This window comes from Meriones unguiculatus, chromosome 17 (genome assembly GCF_030254825.1).
Source record: "Meriones unguiculatus strain TT.TT164.6M chromosome 17, Bangor_MerUng_6.1, whole genome shotgun sequence".
NCBI classification, from domain to species: Eukaryota; Metazoa; Chordata; class Mammalia; order Rodentia; family Muridae; genus Meriones; species Meriones unguiculatus.
Window position 1 is genome coordinate 51,494,644 of NC_083364.1, and position 25,329 is coordinate 51,519,972.

Genomic DNA, 25,329 nt, shown 5'->3' on the forward strand with positions numbered 1-25,329 from the left:
AAAAAAAAAAAAGGATTCCCTATATCACTACAAACTTGCTAAAATAATAGTAATAAATAGTGGCAAATTATTTGTGTGTGTGTGTGTGTGTGTGTGTGTGTGTATCCTTGTGCTGGTTTTCTGATTAGAAATAACACAGAGGGCTGGACATATGGCTCAGTAGTTAGGAGCACTGGTTGTTCTTCCGAGAGTTCTGAGTTCAATTTCCAGGAATCACATGGTGGCTCACAGCCATTTGTAATGGGGAATGATTCCTTCTTCTGGTGTGAATGAAGACAGATCACTCATATACATATTAATTAATTAATTAATTAATTAAAAAAGAAATAAAACAAGAGCTTCAGATCAGCAAAGGGGAAGACTTACCTTTTAGCAACTGTCATTTCTAACAACTGCTTACACTGCTTATATGAAGACACCATTTTTCAGATAGAAAGGAGGGATCTGGAGCTTGTTCAGACCACGGCAGATCAATGTTATTGACTCTTATTTGACCTGAGGTTATTGCCTCATTTTTTCCAGCCTCAAGTTCTCCAAGTTATATACTAGCAATGTGGCTGTAATTTCCTGTCATGTTTTCTACTTGTTTGATAAAATGTGAAAAAAAATAAATACTGACCAGGTGATAGAAAGCAAAGATAAGTCTTCACCTACTTCAAAGAACTCAGGTCAGATTAACAGCAAGAACTCTCTTTAAAAATGCAAAATTTTGAAAAAATCCAGTATATGATTAGGGGAGAAAGTTGTTTATATTAACAATAAAACTTATATATATATATATAATTGCTGCTACCAGGGTTTAAGATTACAGGTAAATGGTGGGATCTGGAAAAGATCATCCTGAGTGAGCTATCCCAGAAGCAGAAAGATGCACACGGTATATACTCACTCATATAGACATATAATATAGGATAAACCTACTAAAATCTGTACACCTAAAGAAACTAATCAAGAAGGAGGACTCTTGCTAAAATGCTCAATTCCTATCCAGAAAGGAAAAGAGGCTGGTCATCAGAAGAAGGAGAAAAGAGGGAACAAGTCAGGAGCCTGACACAGAGGACCTCTGAAAATCTCTGCTCTGCAGACTATCAATGTAGATACTGAGACTTCTGGGCAACCTTTGGGCAGAGTGCAGGGAATCTTAGGAAGGAAGTGGGAAATAGTAAGATTTGGAGAGGACAGGAACTCCATAAGGAGAGCAACAGAACCAAAAAATTCTGAGCACAGGGGTCTTTCCTGAGACTGCTATTCCAACCAAGGACTATGCATGGAGATAACCTAAGACCCCTACACAGATGTAGCCCATGGCAGTTCAGTATCCAAGTGGGTTCCATTGTAATAGGAACAGGGACTGTCTCTGACATGAACTGATTGGCCTGCTCGTTAATTACCTCCCCTGAGGGGGAAGCAGCATTACCAGGCCACAGAAGAGGACAAGGCAGCCCCTCCTGATGAGACCTAATTGACTAGGATCAGAAGGAAGGAAAAGAAGTCCTCCCCTATCAGTGGACTTGGGGAGGGGCATGCATGCAGAGGGTGGTGGAAGGGAGGGATTGGGATGGGAGGAGGGAGGGAACCATGGGGGGATACAAAGTGAGTAAAGTGTAATTAATAAAGAAAAAAACTTGTCTTACATTGCTTATTCTCTTCATTAGGAAGTTGTGACATCTCTGTACTTTCGACTATATCATGTTTATAATGACTTCTCAGAAGCTATGATACCATTTTTAGGTAAACTAGTGGGTAGCAAACTATGATACTATGAATCAAATCGAGCCAGCAGCCTGGTATTACTGAAATGTTGCCACTTCTTTTGTTTGTATGTGCCACAGTAATAAGCAGGTAGCAAACAACTTAGAAAGACTATGACCATTTAGAGAAAATTTCTTAGGGAAGTCATAACATTTTTCTTCTCGTCTCCTTGTATATTCCTAAAGCCCTTTAAAATGTAAACGCTGCTGTTAGCTCATAACTTTCCAATCTGTTTGACTGACTCCTGCCTTAAACCATCTTTTCCTTCAAGCACAAATCAACTCACATCACTTCATATTAAATGTCCCCTAAAAGGCTTCTCATTTCATTCATTACAACAGCTTGTACATTCTTTGGGAGCCAGCTGCATTTAACTTTGTGCCTTTTTTGTTTATATAATGTATCTTAAAAATAAAAACAACAACAACAACAATAACAAAGAATTATATTGACCTACCACTGGAAATACTTTTGTTCTGGTGTTTCTTTTCTTTTCTTTTCTTTTCTTTTCTTTTCTTTTCTTTTCTTTTCTTTTCTTTTCTTTTCTTTTCTTTTCTTTTCTTTTCTTTTCTTTTCTTTTCTCTTTTCTTTTCTTTTCTTTTCTTTTCTTTTCTTTTCTTTTCTTTTTTCTTTTCTTTTCTTTTCTTTTCTTTTCTTTTCTCTTTTCTTTGCTTTTCTTTTCTTTTCTTTTCTTTTCTTATCTCTTTTCTTTTCTTTTCTTTTCTTTTCTTTTCTTTTCTTTTAACTCACTCTTATCCCTCTCCCACAGCCCATGGGCATTATTTCCATCCTCGAAGAGGAATGTATGTTTCCTAAAGCTACTGACAAGACTTTTGAGACCAAACTCTTTGATAAACATTTTGGAAGGTCGGCTTACTTCCAGAACCCCACATCTGCTGAGAAGGAGAACGATGAGGCTCACTTTGAACTCACCCATTACGCAGCAGTGGTGAGCAAGCCCTGCACGCCCAGGCCCACACTTTCTGATCTCTGCAGCAAATGAACTTGTCCAAAATCCTCAACCAAAACTTTAGTACCATTTAGATCAAACAATGAGATGAACAAGTACATCTCAGTGACAGAAGGGGGAGATGTCACTTTTTAGTGGTCAGGAAATGAAATGTCCATACAACGGTAGCTTATGTACAGAGGTCAGAAATCTCAAAATGAACTCTGATGCCCAACCTCAAAACAAGGCTGCTGCTGAGGCCAAAGTTTGGCACACATCCCTTGTTTGTCTTTCTTTCAAATGACATTGTGTAAATAATTTCAAATCACCTTTTAAAAAGAAGTGGTGTGATGTAATGATCACTGAATTTTAGCCAAAACAATTCTAATGATTCCCATTGCCTCTCCATCGACATGTGTCATTTTTCTTTTCTGTAGCCAGTGATTGTAAGAGCGCAGGTATATCACTAATGAATTGTAGCAATATACTTCAACCTAAAATTACTTCTCAAGCATCCCCAGATATAGCTCTTCTTTTTTATCGACTGATTTTTTATTAAGTAGTAGGCATTTCATCTGGAAAGCATATTTAGGTTTACAAAAAGTCATAACAATGGCATAGAATTCCTGGACAACACTTACTCAATTTTCTTGTGCCTTTGGATATCTTACATTAATGCTTATTACATATATATATATTTTTAGATGTAGCCCATGGCAACTCAGTTGTCCAAGTGAGCCTCCTAGTAAGGGGAACATAGGCTGTTTCTGACATGAACTCAGTGGCTGGTTCTTTGAACACCTCCCCCTGAGGGGCAAATAGCCTTAACAGGCCACAGAGGAAGACACTGCAGCCAATCTTGATGAGACGTGATAGGCTAGGGTCAAATGGAAGAGGAGGAGGTCCTCCCCTATTAGTGTACTGGGGGAGGGGCATGGAAGGAAAAGAGGGAGGGTACGTGGGATTGGGAGGGGCCGAGGGAGGGGACTACAGCTGGGATACAAAGTGAATAAACTGTAATTAATAAAAAATGTAGCCCTCTTCTTTATATCATGGAATATAGTTACAATGACATGTAAAATACCATTGTGATTGCTAAGTTTATTCTGAGTACTCACTATGTGTCAGAGAGAACAGATTTTTTTTTTCTGGTGCTGCCTATGAAAAGTGCTGATATGAATAGTTTTAATAGTGGATGGTTAGGCCCAATCCATCCCATCTCTGTCCCTTTCTCTCTCCTTTCCCTTATGCTTTTATAACCTATTGCTTTCTTCTCTGTCAAATCTTTTTATTTTCTTTTCCTTTGAAAATGTTAACATTTTAAAAATTCAATTGGACTTCATGATAGTCTTCTGGCCATTATGCTCCTCAATATTGTCATTAAATTAATACTAAAGGATACAATTTGTGGGTTTTTTTAAGCAATGCAGAATTTTCCATCTTAATATATACAATTTCTTATCTTATTACCTGAAACATGTCTTTCCAAAGGTTCCTTATAATATCAGTGGTTGGCTTGGGAAGAACAAAGACCTTCTTAATGAAACAGTTGTGGCTCTACTTCAGAAATCCTCCAACAAAGTCCTGGCAAGTCTCTTTACAAACGACATCATTGCTGCCGGTGGTGAGTTGGTCTCCATTGAAGTTTTACCTTCACATTGAGATTGATGGGTGACTTGGCTTCTACATAGGTCCTTTCTGCTTTCTGTGATAAAAACTTCTGCTTTCTGTTGCATTTCCTGTCCTAGAGTATTCATGACCAAGTCATGCTTTTTTCTAGACTTACCTACAAAGAGAAAACTGACAATATAGTTTGATGAATGTTTTGGGGAGAATAATAATCATCAAAAATATATCAAAAGACCAATCTAGTTTTCCAAATCTTAATTGGCTTTATTTGCAATTCTAAATTAATTGGCAGTCTAAAAACAAAACAGAACAACCTGGCTCATATTTCAACAACCTGCAACAAGAAAATATAAGAGGCAAAAAAAATGATGCATAAAACTAGAAATAATTGAGACAGCCTTGTTGATCATGGCTTGCATTTATCTTATGTGAACACGGTTTGAATAGTTGGCAGACTGTTTGTCTAGGACCTGGCAACTTGCTCATGGTTGCTCATAGTTTGCTTTCTTATTAACTGATAGATTACACCATACAGAGAAACATTTGAGGTAAATTGAAGATGTCTTAACGCAGCTTTGGGCCAAAGTTTATGTATGCTTGTATGTATATGTGTATGTATGTATGTATTTATCTGTCTGTGTATGTATGTATGTATGTATGTATGTATGTAAGTATCTATCTATCTATCTATCTATCTATCTATCTACCTATCATCTCTCTTTTGTTCACACAGGTTGAAAAATCAAATTATTTCCCCCCATGTCTATGGATGTTCCTTTTCTTTGCAAAATGGGAACTTTTGGTAGATATTTAGTCTGGCAAGGTCAGGTTCCCTCAGCACACATGGGATGGGATGCACCAGCTCTTCTTTCAGCAGGCATGAGCTCTCACCTCCTAACATTCTCACCTTTCTATCATTTTATACCCACCTTACCATTACCTCCTGGTCTTTCTTATCCTGATTTAGGCTTCCTGATTATCATGGTCAAGAAGAAGATGAAGAATTTAGCATTTACTAGATTCTTCAGTGTCTGATAATGTAATTAAGGAGCATGTCTGGCATAATCTGGACTTGACAAGGAGAGATAAAGAAATGAAAGTGGTTGTTTTTAATTTTGATAATTTGGGGGGAAGTACAGTTGCCTGATTCTACTCTGCTATTTTGAAAGATTGTGTCTTGACGATGGCTGGCTGCAAGCGGCTTCTGCCTCAGTCTCCTAAGAAACCAGGATGACTGGCACACAGTACTGTTTGTACCTTTTGTCTGGATCTTCTGTGGTGCCTCTAAGTTGGTGAGGTAGTGACAGTATAGCATACAGTTCTTAGTTGGGTACATGACCGTACATGAAACAATCAGAGATAGAGGATGGCAAGATTATTGGGAGAAATTTGAAGTCTTTCTCTTCTTTGCGTCAAGAAGGGAAGTACGGAAGGGAAAAGAGAATTCTTCTAAAATTCTAACATCATCATATTAAATTGTCCACAATAGCCATACTTTCTCCTGACAAATTGTTGCATTTTAGATGAAAGTTATAGTTTTAAAATGTAATGTCAAGTAATAGTAGTCCCATACCAAATTAAAAAAAAAAAGAAGTGCACAGAAATTATGTGGCCCACTTAGAGGACCCGAGCCTCCCAAAGGACATTCATGATTAAATTTCATGACTTGTGTCTCTGCACGGCTACCAGTAGGGTTCAGAAAATATGTGTTTTAATTTTATGTATTAACTGGTTTCCTGCAGTCTCCGGATTGCCTGTGGCTTTTGTCCTTTCTGCAGTTTTACATCTGAGTGAGTTAGTTATACAGAGCTGTTTCCAATATATTTTAACATAGTGTAGATTTTTTGCATCAGTAATAAGGAACGGGGAATAGATTTGCCTTTTTAATAAACCTTGAAAGCACATGAGTGTTGCCATAATCAACCAATGTCGGGAAACTAAAAAAGATCAACATAAAAGGGCCTATCTTATCACACAGTAGGAAAATACTTATAGCGTGTTGGTTTGCAGGTCTCCCAAGATATTTTATTTGCAGTCATTTATAACCTAACTATGCTTAAAACCAATAAGGATAATAATATTCAAAATAGACATTTTGTAACTTCTCTTGAAATAAAACTGAAAGTGTTTCTGTATTTGTTATAAGATCGACACAATCATTTTAAAGCTTGGAGCATTCTGCTGTATGTATATTTATTCATATTTTAATGTGTCTTAGTGGACATTTCTTAATTTCTCTTTTGCTCAAAATTTCCCATAATGACTAGATAATGCTTGAGTGAGTACCTTTATATAGCTTTCTGATTATTTCTTTAGGGAGAAGCAACAAAGGCATTTTGTGAAGGATGTAGATATTCTCATAGTTTTTTTGGTATCTACTATTATGTTTTAAAAACATGGATGAATTTGTTTTTCTCAACACTATGATAACATTACATATTTTGGGTAAAGGAGTTTTTAAATTGTTTTCTTCCTTTGCTTTTAAACTACAGAGTTTGGTGAGAAGACACGCAAGAAAGGAACGTCATTCCAGCTGATTACATCTCTGCATAAAGTAACTTACATATTTTAAATTAATTAATTATTATTATTTTGTGTGTATGCATGATGTATGTGAGCATTCCTTCCATAGCACACATGTGGAGGTCAGAGAACAGATTTATGAACTCGGTTCTCTCATACAACTATGTGGGTTCTGGGGATCAAATTCTGCCTCAAGAGAGGACCAACTCTGTTCCTACTCAGTGAGCAGAATCAAACCTGGGGCTGTATCAGCATCATGGGTTTTCTTCCCTTTCTCACTCCTGGTTTCTTCACTCTTAAATGTTTCAAACAATCGAAGACAGTGATTCTGAAGAATCTGACCTTAAATAAAGGATTTCAGAATAGAAAACTGGAGAAATGATTTTTTTTAAAGAAATCTTTCTCCTTCTGGGATAGCTCACGCAGAATGATCTTTTCTAGATCCAACCATTTGCCTACAAATTTCATTATTTCCTTGTTTTTGATTGCTGAGTAGTATTCCATTGTGTAAAAATACCACAATTTCTGTATCCATTCCTCCTTTGAGGGACATCTGTGTTGTTTCCAGGTTCTGGCCATTACAAATAAAGCTGCTACAAACATGGTTGAGCAAATGTCCTTGTTGTGTACTTGAGCAAATTTTGGGTATATGCCTAGGAGTGGTATAGCCGGGTCTTGAGGGCACTATTCCTAATTGTCTGAGAAAGCGCCAGATTGACTTCCAAAGTGGTTGTACCAGTTTACATTCCCACCAGCAATGGAGGAGGGTTCCCCTTTCTCCACAACCTCTCCAGCATGTGTTGTCACTAGAGTTATTCATCTTAGCCATTCTGATGGGTGTAAGGTGATATCTCAGGGTCGTTTTGATTTGCATTTCCCTGATGGCTAATGAGGATGAGCATTTCTTTAAGTGTTTCTCTGCCATTCTATATTCCTCTATATTTATTTCTATATATATTTATTCTATATTTAGCTCCGTACCCCATTTTTTAATTGGATTACTTGATTTATTGCTTTTTAACTTCTTTGTATATGGTGGATATCAGCCCTCTGTCAGCAAATGGTGGGATCTAGAAAAGATCATTCTGAGTGAGCTATCCCAGAAGGAGAAAAACATACATGGAATATACTCACTCATACAGTCCTATAAGATATGATAAACATAATGTAATCTATACACCTAAAGAAGATAAACAAGAAAGAGGACCCGGGGTAAGATGATCAATCCTCACTTAGAAGGACAAATGGGAGGTGCATTGGACATAGGAGAAAACAAGTAACAGGATAGGAGCCTACCACAGAGGGCCTCTGAGAGACTCTACCTAGCAGTGTATCAAAGCAGATACTAAGACTCATAACCAAACCTTCGGCAGAGTGCAGGGAAACATGAAAGAAGGGGGAGTTTGTATGATGTGGAAAGGATAGGAGCTCCACAAGGACCAAATATATATGGGCACAGAGGTCTTTTCTGAGACTGACACTCAACCAAGGACCATGTATGGATATAACCTAGAACCTCTGCACGGTTGAAGCCCGTGGTAACTCAGTAACCAACTGGTTTCCCATAGTAAGGGGAATAGGGACTATTTCTGACAGGAACTCAAGGGCAGTCTCTTTGACCCCCCCCACCTCCCAAGGGAGGAGCAGTCCTGCTGGGCCACAGAGAAAGACTTTGTAGTCAGTTCTGAAGATACCTGATAAAACAGGATCAGATGAATGGGGAGGATGTCTTCCCCAATCAGTGGACTTGGAAAGGGGAAGGGAGGGAGGGCTTGGGAGAGAATGAGGGAGCAGATACAGCTAGGATACAGAGTTAATAAAATGTAACTAATAAGAATAAAAATAAATAAATAAATAAAGTTAAAAAAAGAAATCTTTTTGCTTAGCTTCAAAAGGTACAGGGAACTTCCCAGAGACTCATACTCCAACCAAGGACTATTCATGGAGATAACCTAGAACCCTGACAATGCAGCCACTTCTGATGAGAACTGATAGACTAAGATCAGAAAGAAGGAGAGGAGGACCTCCCCTATCAGTGGACTTGGGGAGGGGCATAAATGCAGAAAGTGGGAGAGGGAAAGGGGGGGACCGGGAGGGGAGGAGGGAGGAGCTTATGGGGGGATACAAAATGAATAAAGTGTAATTAATAAAAGTTAAATAAAAAATTAAAAAAAGAACAATAAATATTTCATGTGAATGATGAAAAAAAAGGTACTGCATTCAGATTCAAAGCAGGTGGAAATGATTCACAATGGAACTATGTCAGGTAAGTATTGACTTGCCATAGGAAAGAAATAATGTGTTTGGTAAGCATGTAATAATGTTGAATTCATTGCCTCTCTGTTGGTTGTTCATGTTGGATATCTGATTCAACTGACAGATTTAGACTTTCTGGAGTTCTTTTGCAGCTTGCAAAATGATTTTGTGTTTATTATGGCTTTTATTTTAGGAGAACATAAATAAATTGATGACAGATTTGAAATCAACAGCACCTCATTTTGTGAGATGTATAAATCCCAATAAGAACAAAATACCAGGTAAAAACTAGACATCTTTACAATTCACAGTAGAGAATATATTTTAGTTCAGCTGTTGAATGCACTTGAAAGAATTATCTACTATTTCATTTATATATGGGTAGATTTTCACATAGAGAATGAAAGGGACTGAAATGCAAGAGCTGTGGACCCTCTTCTAGGCTGCTTGGAATTCTGTTGCAGGTGGTCATAACAAAAGATTTCCCAAAGTATGCTCCAAATTAAATTGGTCTTTGAATTTTAGATTAAAATGGAGATGTGCTCCTATTCGATTCATGAGAAAGAGAAACTGTTTTAAAAGGTAGTGAATAATCAACCAAGACGATATTTTAGCACAAGAATAGTATTTGGTCTTGGTAATGTAAACTGATCATGAAGATCATTTCAGAAAATGTTAAGCATTTTCTCTAGTGATCAGTCTTTCCAACACTATCTTCCTGAATATACCTATTTACTTACTTACTTACTGCGTCCTACTTACTTACTTACTGCGTCCAGTAGATGCCTTTTCAGTGAATTGATGGTGGTAGGATGGTAATGAGTGAACGGAGGCGCTTTTCTCATTTGTAATTCTTGAAACAGGCTTGTCAAACTTAACTATCTGGATCACATTCCTTAGATCACAATTCAATGCTTTCCAGATGAAGCTCTGAAATAATAATATTCTTAGAGCTTAAGTTTGAGGAGCTTAAAGGAACCTCTATGACAAGCACTGTGTCTTTGGAGCATCAAACACACTTAGAATTTATATGCTAGTAGTGCTAACTATGATCTGTGTGTATCTGCACTTCTTGTATTTTTATATTAATCTACTGCAATTAAGAATCTAATTTTGACAGACTAGCATCTAATTAGGGAGACTGTGATGTCAAATAATGTTGTTAGTGGAATTTTTATAATGGAGACATTTCAACATTACAAGTTCATTTGTGTTCATTATTCCTTATAAGTTTTTTCTTTTATTTGTGTGTGTGTGTGTGTGTGTGTGTGTGTATGTGCTCATATGTGGTACTAGGATTAGAATAACACAAAGCTTCCACACGTGTTAGGCAAAGATGCCATATTTGAGTTACATTCCTAACGGTCTGCTGGGCTTCTGAGTGCATCTAAGTGTCCTGCTTCAGTCTAGCAAAGAATGCAGGCAGCTGCCTCTCAGTTTTGGAGCAATGCTGCTGTTAGAAAATTAGATGATTTCTATTAAATCAATGAGAATTTCAGCAAGTTTTCAACAAAAGCTTCATGCTTTACAACACTCCTTCATATGTAATAAAGGGGATTGGTGGGTTTGATCTTGAAGCATCAGAAGCTTCTACCCCCCCCCTTCCCACCCGATATAAAAGTTCTGGTCCTGTCCATAAGAGGATTGGAGCACAGACATCCAGTTTAGCTTACATCTGTGATCTGAGACATAGAGATGTAGCAGACCTTTGTGAAAGGAATGGCCTTTGGCTTTGTCCAGAGTACTTGATGAAGGTCAGATACACTGGCTCCTTGGATGTCATTTCAAAATCTTCTACCAGAGATTCCAGCTGACAGCTATAGAAAGGCTGCTTTTGTTGAACAAAGTGGTGATAGAAGAATGTTCATACTAAATGTAGACACTGGCAACCTAATAGGGGGTGGGGAGGAGAAGGCCTGGTTGTGGCCAAATCCATTCTAGGCATAAATGCAAACCATAGTATGGTTGGCCCACCTTCCCCTTTCTTTTTACTCACCCCTCTTGTACTTTATGCCTTCTCCTACTGGAAATGGCACCTCAAATTTGTACTCTGATCACCCTCCCTGACTGCTTTTAGTTGGCATGCATTATATATATATAATCAACCATTTACAAATAGCGGCATTTGAAATCTTTTTAATTTTCCTAGAGAATTTGCCTATAAAGTCTTATATATAGACCTGTTCTACATTAAAAATAATTCTAAGTAAATCATATCTGTAGATTCTTTGTTAGTAGAACAGGTACTTTAAGTGGTCAGGGTAGGAGTCGGTGAACTCCTGTGAACACTCCTGTGCAGCGCACTGTAGTCAAACGTTCTTTTAAATCCAAGGTTCAACAATGCAGATACTATCTGGTATGACAGATGTCTGAGATGTGGAGTCAGTGTGTCCTTCTCTTTCAGGTTTATTGGACCCTTTCTTGGTTCTCCAGCAGCTGCGTTGTAATGGTGTCTTGGAAGGGATTAGGGTTTGCTGTGAAGGGTTTCCAAGTCGGATGCTATATGATGACTTTAAGCAAAGGTAGATATACATATTTCCTCCTGAAAGTCTGAAGCAGTCTGATTTGTTTCCTCTGTGTTGAGTATTTATGCCTGCATTGTCTATTTGCTTGGTGCACTCCACTCTATAAATTGGTGTGTTTTTGTGGTGCTGAGATATATGCTGACAAAGTTCCTTGTTATTTGTTCTTAATTTCAATATATATGTAGCTGTGGTCCCCCTAAATCTCTATTAGTGGATATTAGACCCACATAGAGAAGACACATATATGAAAAGAGGATGGACAGCCTGAAGGGCATCTCTGAAGTGTACGTGCTTAGTGGTAGTTGCCACACAACCACGCTGTTGCTTTTTTAGCAACTGAGAAAAGAAGGATGCCAGTAGTGTGTAGGTCTTAGGAGGCAGTGGAGACATCTTTGCTTTCTATGCCCTAAATTTGAAAAGTGAAGATTATCAAGTTTATGTAGACAATTTTAATAAAATGTGCTAGAACACCTTTCTAGAAGGTGAAAGGCACATGCCTGCAATTCATCACCAGGGTGAAAAGCTTTTTCAAAAGTCAATTCAACGTTTAGTTCCCCTGTTTACATAATAGAGATACTTACACACCCTTTCCTCCGTCTTCTAAGGTCCCTCTTCCCCCAGTCAAATTAAGTTTATACCATAACACTGTAGAAAATATAAACTGACCCATGGACAGATTACTGATAGTATCTTCACTAATTGCTACCAAGAGTTTTGTTATGGCTGAGTGGATTGAAAAGAGAGAGATATTTTTCAAAGTATACCTTTTTGGGGTACTCATTGAGTCACATGATCCCCTGGTTCCATTTTAAACTAGGTACTGCATTTTAAACCCAAGGATCATTTCAAAGAGTAAGTTTATGAGCAGCAAAAAAGTAACTGAAGAACTACTTGTCTTCCTGGAGATAGACCATTCCCAATACCAATGTGGAATCACCAAGGTAACTCAGAAATGTCAAAGAATGCATTTGGAGGGAAGTGGGGGGAGGGTGTGCATTTAAAAATATTGGTAAATTTGTGACCAGAAATAGTAAAAACAGAGGCAATTTTGCAGAGAAAACTTCAATTCTGCTTGAGAAAGAAAATCCATTGGTACTTTAAAAAGTCTAGATTTAGTTTACATTATTTATTTTAGTGTTGAGGGGTAAATATAGAGCCTTGCACATTCTAGGCAAGTGCTCTCTCACTGGGCTACACTTCATCTTGCAAATAAATTTGTATAACTAATTATCTAGCCAAATTTGTGTCAGTAATATAAAATACTGAATTGACCTTTCTGCGCTAGAAAACCGAGTAAGAGAATGTGAGTCAGGTTTCCAGAGATAACTGCTTGCCTGTGTGAAGTGTTTTATGTAGTGTGCTGCACTGGAAAATAATTATTATTTGAGTAATTTAGTAATTAAAAATCAATTCTAAACCCAAACCACATTACTTAAATGTGATTATGCAAATTCTACATTACTCAAGAAACCCACATATTTTTGGAAATTTCCAGCTAATAGGCTTGATCTTATATGGTAGTCAATATCATGTTGTTCCTAATGACATCCGTGTAAGAATAAAATTTTAAAGGCAAGTGGGAAAGGGGTGAAGATTTGTCTGGCTACTTTCTGTCTCTCCATCCTTCCTGAGTTTGCCTCATCAACTTTCTGCCTTGGCCTCTATGTAGCCAAACCTACCACTGTAGTACAGTTTTATGAATGTTGCTTATATTTTGGGTACCTAGGAATCAGTGTTTATCACTTGTGGTTTCTTCCTGATAGCTCATTATTTTTGCTTTATTCCAGTCATCAGGGTTAAAGCTCACATGAGAATCCTAAGTCACCTACATTAAGGAGGGTTTCATTATAGACTGGTGAAAGAAAGCGTGTGGGACTCATTGACAACTGGACATATTTTAAGCAGAGATTTACTTTTCACAATTGTTCGAGGTGACTTTAACAAGGACCACATGAGGTCATCTAAGAAATTTGCATTGTAGGTAGCTACCCACCTCACCTTGCTTCTTAGTGACTGAGAAATGCGAAGTCTCTCATGTGCAGAACGAAGCATCCTTTAGAACTGGGGTCAGTACAGTGTGGTGCAGCAACCATATAGGCTATTTAAAAATCACTGCCAGTATCCAGCTATTCCTCTCCAACCTATTTCCAGGATCCCTTTATTCGTTCCTGGGTTCTGTGATTATTTCATGTTGTAAACTCACATCGGAGAATATGGAAGTTAAGAACCTCAGGTGAGAGAGAACATGCAGCCTTTGTCTTTCTGGGTGTGCGTTACCTCACTCAGTATGAACTTCTCTAGCGCCACCCATTTACCTACTGATATCAAGATTTTATTTTTCTTTACAAAAAAATAGTATTCCATTGGAAATATGTACCACACTTTCATTATTCACTCATCTATTGAAGAACATTAGGGTTCCATTCCCTGGAAATCGTAATATCAGTGGACATGTTAACATAGAAGGGATAATTTCATGGGATCCTACTCCTAGCCAAAGAAACACAGGCAACTAATGACTGCCAGAAGGAAAATTCAGCTGTCCTAGGTACAAGCCCCATTATTGATTGCCCAATGTAGATTCAGGTCTTTGAAGCAATATACATACAAACAAGAAATATGGACTCAGTGGTTGTATTTATATATGTGATACACAGACACACATACAGAAAGAGAGAGATTATAAAAGAAAATACGTTATCATTTTGGAGGAGAACATGGAAAGGATTCAAAGGGGTTGGCTGGAAGGAAAGGGAGGGGAGAAAGCATGTAATTTTATTTCAAATAAAAACATTGAAAATAACAAATACTATAACCAAAAAACTAAAATCATTTTATATTTAGAAGATCAAACACATGCCCATACCCAGAAATGTTTATGACTCACCATACCCAGGAATGTTTCTTGCTTTGTCCTTCACAAAGATAATTGTGGGCCCTGAAAGTCTTTTGGTTTGCTGTGTACCTGAGCCCACTTTAAAACTTACATCATGTTCTTTAAATGTTATTATTAATCAAGGGGAAGTCAGAAGAAATGATCAGGTTGGCAATATGTCCAATATAAAATGTCTTTTATAACCTCTGAAGTTAGAAAATTAGATTCTGTGGGATGCAAATTTTATACAATGAATAAAACATGTACAAAGCCAGAGGATTGATAAAGTTGTCCCATAGACTACTTCATTTGTTCATGGCGTCATTTAAAAGATTGCTGAAGTCATCTAATGAGTGAAAGTGTATCTGACTTCCTCCCTTTAGGTGTTTTTTAAGGCTAGAATTCTGGACCAGTTAGAAGAAAGAAGAGATGAGAAACTATCTAAAGTCTTCACTTTGTTCCAAGCCAGAGCACGAGGAAAGCTGATGCGAGTTACATTCCAGAAGATTCTAGAAGAAAGGTATTAACTTTTTTGTGCTGCTCTCCCACTACCAGAGCAATGCATACCTCAATCAATATGACTTTATTTCAGTGCCTTGTAATAGACTCTGGTACAGAGCCTAGCCTGCTTACTTTCAGTCTTGAAAATGTTTTACTCTCTGTACACTAAATGAGAGTATAAAGGGGCTGCCTGTCTTCCCAATGAAGTATGATCATAATCCAGATATTATTTCTGTTTTTCTCCTCTTTCCCTTTGGGAGGAGTTTAGAGTTTAGAGTTTAGAATTATGGACCTTGGAACACGACGTGTTTCACAGCTAGGCCAGTAGCACACCTGAAAAGACTGACACACACCTAAACAAGATTAAACATGTTGACATGGATGGGGTGAAATCTCCTGGGGTCCCACCCTGATAAAGAACAACAGGCAACTAATGATTGTTGAGAGAGTGAAAATCAGTCTCTCCTATGGATAGGCCCCTTAATTTGGTGTTCAAAACAAAGCAGTCAGCATTAAAATTGTATGTATACAAGTGGACTCAGCATGCTGTATTTATGTACTTGTGCATATATATATGTAAAAGCAATAATCAAAGAAAAAGAGACAACCAGCTTGCGAGAGTGAGAGGGCAGGATAGGGGTTGGAGGGAGGAAAAAGGTGATAAGTGATGGAATTATAGTTTAATGAAAAATATGTTTACAAGGTTGACACACATATTGTCAAAACAACCTTGTGGAGGTGGAGTCACTCTGTGGGTCTGCGTGTGTGTGTGTGTGTGTGTGTGTGCGTGTCTGTGTGTGTGAGAGAGAGAGACAGAGAGACAGAGAGAGAGAGAGATCCAGAAACAGAGACAGAGAGAGGGAGAGAGAGAGAGAGAGAGACTGTGTGTGTCTGTGTATGTCACTGTTACTTTCATTGGCTCAGCAACTATGGATCTTAGTGATATGATTATAATACTCTTGTTTCATTTCAGTTATGTTTTACAGGAACATGTATAACTATATTTGGACAATTTGGTATCAGTATTTTTTCTAAATTTTTAGTAGAACCATGGAAAGCAAGGTAATAAAATATTTAATTAAAGAAACCATGAACAAGAAATTCTGTATCGGTACTAATTTTTTATTACTGTGGTTTAATTCTTGAGGGAAACCCACAAGGCTTGGCATAAGTTGCTTGATTGACATTTTGTTATTTTTTTTTTGTCTAAAGATGTTCAAGACCATAAAAATTATTAATGAGACAACTCCTGAGGATCTTCTGTGACTCTCTGATAGCCATCAGTGTAGCATGGGAGTTTAGTTGGCAAGAAACATGTCTTCGAATTCAAGCAGTCCTGATGAGACTTAACAAGCTATGGGCAGGTGGCAATAGAGGAGAATTCACCCTTTCAGTGGACTAGGGGAAGGTGAGGAGGGGAAGAGAGATGGAGGGTGGGAAAGGGGAAGTTGAGGAGGGGGCTTCAATCGGGATATATAATGAATAAATTTTGAAGAAAAAAATTAAAAAAAAGAAACATGTCTTCTGGGTTCAGTTTGTTTGTTTTTCCTTGTTGTTTGAGAGAGGGTATTATGTAGTCCTGGCTGGCCTAGACCTTACTGTGTAGACCAGGTTGGCCTTGAACACCAGTGATTGCTTATCGCAATCACTTAAGAATGCTGGGATTGCCAATGTGTAATGCCACACCTGGTTCCAGTTGTATACATGTAAAGTTTTAAATTTCTTCATATTTACTTTATTTTTTAAATTTTAAATATTTTTTCTTCACAATTTATTCATTATATATCCCTATTGAAGCCCCCTCCTTCAACTCCCTCAGTCCTACCCTCCGTCCCTCTTCCTTTCCTCCTCTTCTCCTAATACGCTAAAAGGGGGAGTTCTCCTCTATTGCCATCTGTCCATAGCTTGTTAAGTCTCATCAGGACTGCCTGGATCTTCTTCCTTCATGACCTGGCAAGGCTGCATCACCAGGGCCCAGTGATCAAAGACTAGTCAACTGAGTTCATGATAGAGGCAGCTCTTGATCCCCTCACTCAGAGATCCACATGGAGGCTAAGCTGCCAATCTTTATTTCTAAACTGGGGTCATTAAAATTATTGTTTCTAAATAATTTATCAAAAATTATTTTAAATTATATAAAATTCATAAATATAGATAATAAAGAGCATTCTTATGGCACCACTATCAAAATATTAATTCTTAACTTTTTATGTAATTGATGACAATTTAAAAATTACAAACTGACATCATTGAAGTCCTTGTATACTTTCCCTCTTGTTGTAAATTTATTTTTCTCCAGATCCTGAACTGTTTATTGTTTTCTGTCACATTTATAAATAAATACTTCATGTAAAAGTATGTTTTCATTCTTTGCTATGTATACAGATTTTTTTTTTCTGAGACAGGGTTTCTCTGTATAGTCCTAGGTGATATATAGAAATCCTTATATATCTGCATAGTTTCTCATGCTTACTTCATGAAATAATATTTTATGAAGTTTTTCATCAGTGAGTAGAAGCCTTCTTTAAAGTGTATCACTGTTGTTGAATCGAGATCCTTGATTGTAGTTGCTGTACAGTAGTCCATTGCTTAAATATGTCACTGTGTACTTCTGTTCCAGGTAAATTATATTTGAACTATTTAAAATACCATGTGCCATTCCAGCATGTTGTTGTTTTCTAGTGGTATATTTACCCCATTCTTACACGCGAGAATTTCTTGAAGATGATATAACCTATAATATTCCATTCTCTAAGTTATTGATAAAGCATAGACATAGATGGCTATTCTCTGGGTTTTAGGTTCCACACAATTTTGACTTTGCAGGATATTGTCTTCTGCTTTATTACTCACCAGTAGTCCACGAGATTGTTCTTGCTGTATACGTTCATGCATATGTCGTACTTTAGACTTTGATGTAGTTTTGACATTGGCGAAAGCTATCATTTGCAATTAAAGAATGATATTTTCTGTAGCTTAAAGTTTTTGATATATTGTTTAGAGAGTATTCCTAATTTATTCCATTTTTATAAAGTATTTTTAAAAAATAAGGATCTGACTAAATTTTCTACCTGTATCTTTTAATATATGGTCTTTCTAAATTCATTTACAAAAATGTTAAATAGATCTTTAAAATACTTAACTTACTGTGATTGTCACTAATGCATTTTGTAATAATGTTACAATAAGATTTAAAAAATAAATTGGCTGGCCTATAATTTTATTTAATTTTTATTGTGCTATCTAGTTGTAGACAAATATTACTCTAACTTTGTAAAAGAATTAGAGAATGTTTTCCTTTTCCATATGAAACGTTTTATTAAAATTATCTAGTCATTGACTATTTGGTATATTTGCCTATAAAATAATGGGAATTTGATGGATTTTGATGGATTTCATAATTTTTATTGTGTTGACATATTACATTTTTCTTCTTGAATCAGTTTACAAATTCTTTACCAAATAAATAATTATGTAATGTTATAGATTATTGGTTTGTATTATGTATTAGTCAATTATAATTGTTAAGTATTTACTATGTGTGTTATTGTATTCCCCCAAAATAATCCTCATTAATTCCTCACTAGTATTCCTAGTATTATTTATTTTGCCTTCACTTCTGTCCTTTATGCTACATCTATATTTACTTTTTTTTTTTTTGGTGAATCAATATGATAACTTTTATTCCATTTTCCCTCTCAACTTCATAAATCTCATTTTTGTGCTTTCCTTCAATTTGTTTTCAATGTATTTTTTCTTTTTTCCAATGTTCTTGAAGTTTAATTGGCAAAATTACATGTTTATGGTATACAATCCGATGTTTTCATATATATGCACTTTGTGCAATGATTGCTGCAATCAGGCTAATTACTATATCACCTTATATAGCTATATTTTGTGTATGTTGAGAACATTTAAGATCAACTATATTTAACGAGGCATGGTGTTGCATGCCTATAATTCCAGTACTTGGGAAATAGAGATAGGAGGATCAGGAATTCAGAAACAGTCTGGATTCCATATATGTATATATCACATTACATATAACATATATAATATATACAGGCACATATGTATGTTTATATCAGTTCAATAGAGAAGGGAACCACCTGAATGTTAGTAACAACACCGTAGGGGCTGAAGCCCTACACCCTCTACTTCTTGCCTACAAAGAAAATTTGACCACCTACCCACCTCATGCTCCTGCTTCCATACTTTCCATTATAATGGACTGTAAATCCCCAAACAAACATTATACTATAATATTTTTTCAATTTATAAGCATGGAATTTTCTCCATATTTTTGGATCTTCCACAGTTCATTTCATCAATACTTTAATTTTCTGTGTACAGAAACTTTTACCTCCATGTTTTGTTTATTGCTAGGTAATTTATTTTATGATAGTTATAAATGGGATTGTTTTAATTTCTCCTTTCCTTGCTTCATTAATATAACTATGTAAATGTGCTGATTGTATTTGTTAAAATTCAATTATTTTTATATATCAGGGAGAGTAACCTCAAATTCAGTCTTAATTATGTTCTGTATTACAAGGACCAATTTTCATCCCATCTACACTTTTGAAGGTAAACTACTTTGTCAGAGGCTACATTCATTTGTGGTGAAAGTAGAATTATAGTCTTAAATCCTTCTGCTCGTTCTATTGGGTACAGTATATAGTTATGCCCTTTGTCCCTATTGTGATGTCAAAACCCTTGAGACTAGATTAAAAAAAATCCAAGTTTGCCATGGAAACCCTAGTTATGCAGGGTAGAAACTATTTGTTTCTAGGATGTTTTGCAATCTTAAGTTTTGAAAACATTTGCAAACTTCTAAGCTGCAAAAGTTTACAATCTTCTGGTTGTAAAATCATGTATTTTACAGATTTATAGTATCCATGGCACCGAAGGGTCTCTCCACTTCACCCTGTGCTTTCTGAGCTGCTGTGAGCGCACCTTATCTCATTGAGTTTCCTTGGTCCTTAAAGATTTCTGGATCTACCTATTCTTTACTTAGTGACATGTCATAGATTTCTTAAGCTTTCTTTTCTTTTTCATTGTTTTAAGGAAATAAAGGATGGTCTTGTTTCAAAAGACCTGTCCTCTGTTTCCCTCTCTTGGGCTTAGTCTGTTGCTGAAGCTAATCAGTTTTAATTTTTGTTTGACTGATTAAATTCTTCAGTTCCAATACATCTTTTTGGTGACTTCCTTCTCTCTGTAAAAATTCTCATTCAGTTCACAAATTATTTTCTTAATTTTTCTAAATTCTCCTGTTTCTCACTGACATTCCCTAGAATAATTATTTTGAATCCCTTTTCAGGAATTTAACAGATTCCCTTTATGTTGGGCTGCATTTCTGGCAGTGCCATGAATTTTTCATTAGCTGTGACAAAATACTTGAGTTAATTAAATTATAAAGAGGAAAGATTTATTCTAGCACACAGTTTCAGATGCTTCAGTCCACAATTAGCTTTGTTGTCTCAGGTCATGAAGCTAGGTTGTAAATCATGATACGTGGCTTATCATAAAGGTGCTGTTCACACTATGGAAAGAGAGAGGAAGATGCAGGAGTCTCTGTATCCTCACCCAGTAGAAGTGCCTACAACCTAGCTTTGTTGAATATGTGTCTAGAAATAAATACAGTTTTTCTAGAGTAAGCATTTTTGGTTTATAATTTTCATAGCAGTCTTTTATAACCCTTTATGATTCTTTGGGGCCATTTGTGACTTTTTCTATGTTATTTATAATTGCATTGCCATTCTTTCCTTTTATTATTTTTTCATAATCTGTCTTGACTTCTTTCTATTTTTTCACTCATATTTTAGGGAAGCACTTGTTTTGATCCAAGGGAACATAAGAGCATTCATGGCTGTGAAGAACTGGCCTTGGATGGGGCTCTTCTTCAAGATCAAGCCCCTTGCTAAGTCTCTAGGGGTTGGAGAGGTGATAGCTGGGCTGAAAAAAGAGTGTGCACACCTACAAAAAGCTTTGGAGACTTCAGAATCTCAGAGGGAGGAACTGAAGACCAAGCAAGTCTCTCTTGTCCAAGAAAGGAATCAGCTCCTTCTTCAGCTGCAGGCCGTGAGTGCTGTCACCACCCTTTCTTGATAGCTAGCTTGGAATCTAACTAATTTTTAGGTCTAAGGTATGGTTATTGCTCTTTGTTGCTATTGTGATATCCAGTTCCATAGACCATCGCTGACCTGAGAAAAATAAAAGGAACATGCACTAGCTCTTTCTAATACTGTAAATGTTCATTAAACAAAGACCCTGGAAACATGTAAAATGGAAATTTGTATCAAAATGGAGTAACCCTAATGTCAGGATGTCTTAGAAAAAGACATAAACCTGGGCTAGGGAGATGCTCAGTAGTGCTACTGCTCGTGTGAGGACAGGGGATTACATACCCACTCCCTATGAAAAGAAGCCCAAGTGGAGTGGCCACCAGTAATGGCAGCATTCTGGGCAGTGAGACTGGAGATCCCTGGGGCAAACCAGCTAGTTAGTTTAGTTTGTTCATAATCTCTGCGTTAAACTGAGAGACATTGCCTTAATTGATAAAGTAGAGAAGCATCCAGGAAGACCCCTATATCAATTTCTGAGTTCCACACACATATGCATATATACATAGGTGCCTACTACACACACATATACATGAAAGACAAAAAGAAGGAAAAGGAGATGAAGAAAAGACAAATTACCAGTGGGTGTTTAGTGTGTAATATCATCATAAGCTATCGTGAGGCCAGGAAGATCTAGGTCTTGGTTTTGAGACCAAGTTGGCTTGAAACTTACTCTGTAGCACAACCTGGCCTTGAACTCATGGCAGTCCTTCTATGTCAACCTCTTGGGTCCAGGGATTATAGAACCAAGCCACCACACCTGGACTAAAGCTCTGGTCTTAACTGACCATGACTGATTAGCAGATAGGATTTTAGTGGGTCCCACAGAAGCTTGACAGATATCCACAGGTTTTTTTTTCTGTATAATACAACACATATTTCTTGAATTTTTGTCTTCCTGATTCCTCTTCTATAGTCCAAGGCATTAATTAGTTGCGTTCTTTAACGATCTTTTCTCAACCTTGGTATTAGAACAAACATTTACTATTTACATCTGTAAATAGTAAATGAAGAAAAGATGCTTACAGTCTTACTCTTAGATATTTTGATTAATTAGAGAATATGTAAACCTAAAAAACACACAACCTGAATTTATGATCTTGATTTTGCCAGAGCTAAGAGCTACTATTTTAAAGAAGCCATGCTATTTTCATTCTGAGGTTCCTTCAGCTCCTGTAACATGTACATTTTAGATTCTAAATTCCCACTCCAGCTCATCAGTCTTCATTTCAATCTGATGCCCATATACCATTTCCAATTCCCTCTCACATTCCTTCTCTATAGTCCCCTGAATTGCTGTGGCCTCAAATACCCTCAAGGGCAAGCATGCAATTTTATTTTTTATTAAACTCTTTGCAAAGCACAGTGCTAGGCCAGATAATGCTGGGTCCAAATACAATTATTTAAGTTTGTTTTGTCATTCTTGCTACTTAAATCTACTAAAAACAAAAACAAAAAAACTCACTGAAAACAAATATAAATTATCACTTTCAGAAAGAGACAATTTATTATTTTGTTTTGGGATGTTATTTGCAGGTGTACTCAATGCGGTATATCACAAATAACACTTTGTACCAAACCTGACATTTCTGAAATGTATCTAGCAGAACCGTTATTCTAGAAGTTTAGTGTATGCCAGCCGTGCTTGTTAAAACTAGGAATCCCTGGTTTCCATTCCAAATCTGCTTGAGGATCCATACTGTCAAGTAAAAGAAAATCACCTTTTGTAACAGCTTTAGAAGAGACCTGTTGTATTAGTTACTTTGTTGTTGTTGTTGCTGCTGTAATAGAATACCTCTGACCAAGAGCAATTTTGGGGAGAAAAGGTTCATTTTGGCTTATAGTTCCAGAGGGGATAAAGTTCTTTGCCTCAGGGAAAGACAGTAGGAGAATGAGGCAGTCCTAGCACTCAGGTAGCTAGGACTTTCAGTTCCTGTCTTGGAGGTAGAGAATGGTCTGTGAAACCTGGGGAAATTTGAGAGATAAAAGAGCTCAACTTGTGCAAGGGAATAGTAAGCAAAAAGTTGAGGGACCTTTTAAAGGCCATTGTGGGTGGCCTTGAAGACATACGGAAGCAAATTCCAGAGAAATAGCATGAAGTCTGATATGAGGTCATGTTGTAACTGTAAATATGTGTTGAGAAGTCTATGCAATATTGTATCATCATTTATTTTTAAAAAGTACAGATCGACAAAATGGTAAAAAGGACAAGGATTTGTTTTAAATCTGTTACTTACTCACATTATAGCAGAATTAAGTGAACCATTTACCAATTTACAATGGTTCCACGGGAAAGAATATGCACAGAAGAAAAACTCTCTGTACTTTTATACTGCTATAAACGTTGACATGTTTAGGGAAGGGACCAGTAATGGTCAGTTGACCACCCTCCTTCTTCAGTGTTAGTTGAAAAGTCTAGGGCTTGTTCACACGCTGAACGAGTGATAGAAAGCAGCTGTTGGGCGTGCCAGCCTGAGGTGGGAAGAGCAGAAAGGTGTTCTCAGTATTTCCCAAACACTGGAAGATTCTCTGATCCAATTTGACTTTTTCCAAGTGTCCTTTTTTTTTTTTTTCTAAATTGGCCTAATGTTTTGATTCTTCAACAAACTTTTAGAGTTACTATTTTATCTTTCTCCATTTGTGCCTCTTGAGCCCTATTTGTTTAGCTGTAGTTGTTCAGACAGGAGTTACACAGAATTCAGAAACCTAGATTTTTATCTTTATGCTGGTTTTTATCTTAACTGACACAACTTTAGTGCTTTAAATAGAGAGATAATAAACTTGCCAAACTGTCATTTCAGTTAGGATGCATAGTGAGGTCTGAAGATGAAAAATGAAAAATAATAGTGGTTTACTTTCGCTATAATGAAATAACTGAGATAATATTTATAAATAGAAAAAGTTTATTTTAGCTCACAGTTCTAGTCAATGCTCAGGAGACCCATAGCTTTTGTGTTTCTAGTGAGGGTTTGGAGGAAAGTGTCAAGGAACTCAAGTGAAGCAAAAGACAGGGGAAGAAATGGGGCTTATCATTTACCTTCAGGGGAATGGCTTCAGTGACTTAAGAGTCTTTCATTAGACTCTACCTGAAGTTCTATCTACTATCTCCTACCTAGTTTGCATCTCTATTGCTATGAAAATCACCAACCAAAAGCAACTTGGGGGAGTCAAGTTTTTTTTCTTGTTCTGAGTACTCAAAAACCTTTTTGGCTTTTGAATTCTCCAAAATTCTTCCATAATCCTTTCTTCAAAAAACATGATGGGGTCCACTACAGCAGGACCCCATCTAAAATAATTTTAGATTTTATGAGTGTTTTACCTACACATATATATGTGCCCTGCACGCATGCCTGGTGCACATGAAAGACAGATGAAGGCATTGGATCTCCTGGTACTGGAGTTATAGCCAGTTTTGAGCTGTCATGTGGGTTCCGGGAATTGAACGTGGGTCCTCTGCAAGAGCAACAGGTGCTCCTAGCCACTGACTCAACTCTTATTCCCCTAGGCTCCTTTTCAGGCCCACCTTCCCAAAGTGGCACTGCTCAGAGTGGTCTGAGCCATCTCACATGAGCAACAGTCAATAAAAACAGTTATTGCCACAGGCCAATCTGATGAAGGCAATTCTTCAACTGAGCTTTTTTTTCCCCCCCACATGATTTTAGGTTTGTGTTGACAGATGATGCTAGCTGTGATACCTCCCAATAATTTCATCCATGGCTTAAGCCTTCGTGAGACAAACAAGATCCAAACTACAGTAATATGTATGTGAAGTTGTGGTGTAATAAGAGCCACACCATGTGAGAACTTTCTCAACAAGCAGAGTCTTTAATTTTGGATGAAAAGAAGATAAATTAGAGGGTTTTGAAGTCATAAAAGGTGACCTGCAGGAAAGAGCTTCTTTATTTAAAAACATATTTTAAATTTATGCATACTTATAATGTGTTTGAATCAAATCCATTGTCCCATTTCTTCCCATCCAATTCCTTCCCTATACGAGCATCGCTTTCCCCTCCCTGCTTCAGTCTTCCTTGCATGCTCTCCCTCTATGTATGTGCATGGGTGGGTGACCATATCCTGGTTCACAGTAGCCTTTCAGGTCTGCATCCATGAAGAAAACTGATTATCTGTAACTCAGTTGCCATTAATCCTTCAGTTGTGGTTGTGACTTTATGAGCCCCTCCACGGTGCTTGCTGAGA

At 37.0% G+C, this 25,329-nt stretch overlaps 1 protein-coding gene across 1 annotated transcript in view; it reads left to right on the plus strand.

Annotated features, from left to right (window-relative positions):
* Positions 1-25,329, plus strand: part of Myh15 (myosin heavy chain 15) — a 111,040-nt gene that overhangs the window by 32,986 nt on the left and 52,725 nt on the right. The window contains exons 15-22 of the mRNA XM_060370501.1: positions 2,522-2,701; positions 4,193-4,325; positions 6,823-6,884; positions 9,303-9,390; positions 11,514-11,631; positions 12,452-12,575; positions 14,893-15,029; positions 20,836-21,091. Coding sequence (XP_060226484.1) covers positions 2,522-2,701; positions 4,193-4,325; positions 6,823-6,884; positions 9,303-9,390; positions 11,514-11,631; positions 12,452-12,575; positions 14,893-15,029; positions 20,836-21,091 — 1,098 coding nt within the window. The remainder of the gene's footprint in view (positions 1-2,521; positions 2,702-4,192; positions 4,326-6,822; positions 6,885-9,302; positions 9,391-11,513; positions 11,632-12,451; positions 12,576-14,892; positions 15,030-20,835; positions 21,092-25,329) is intronic.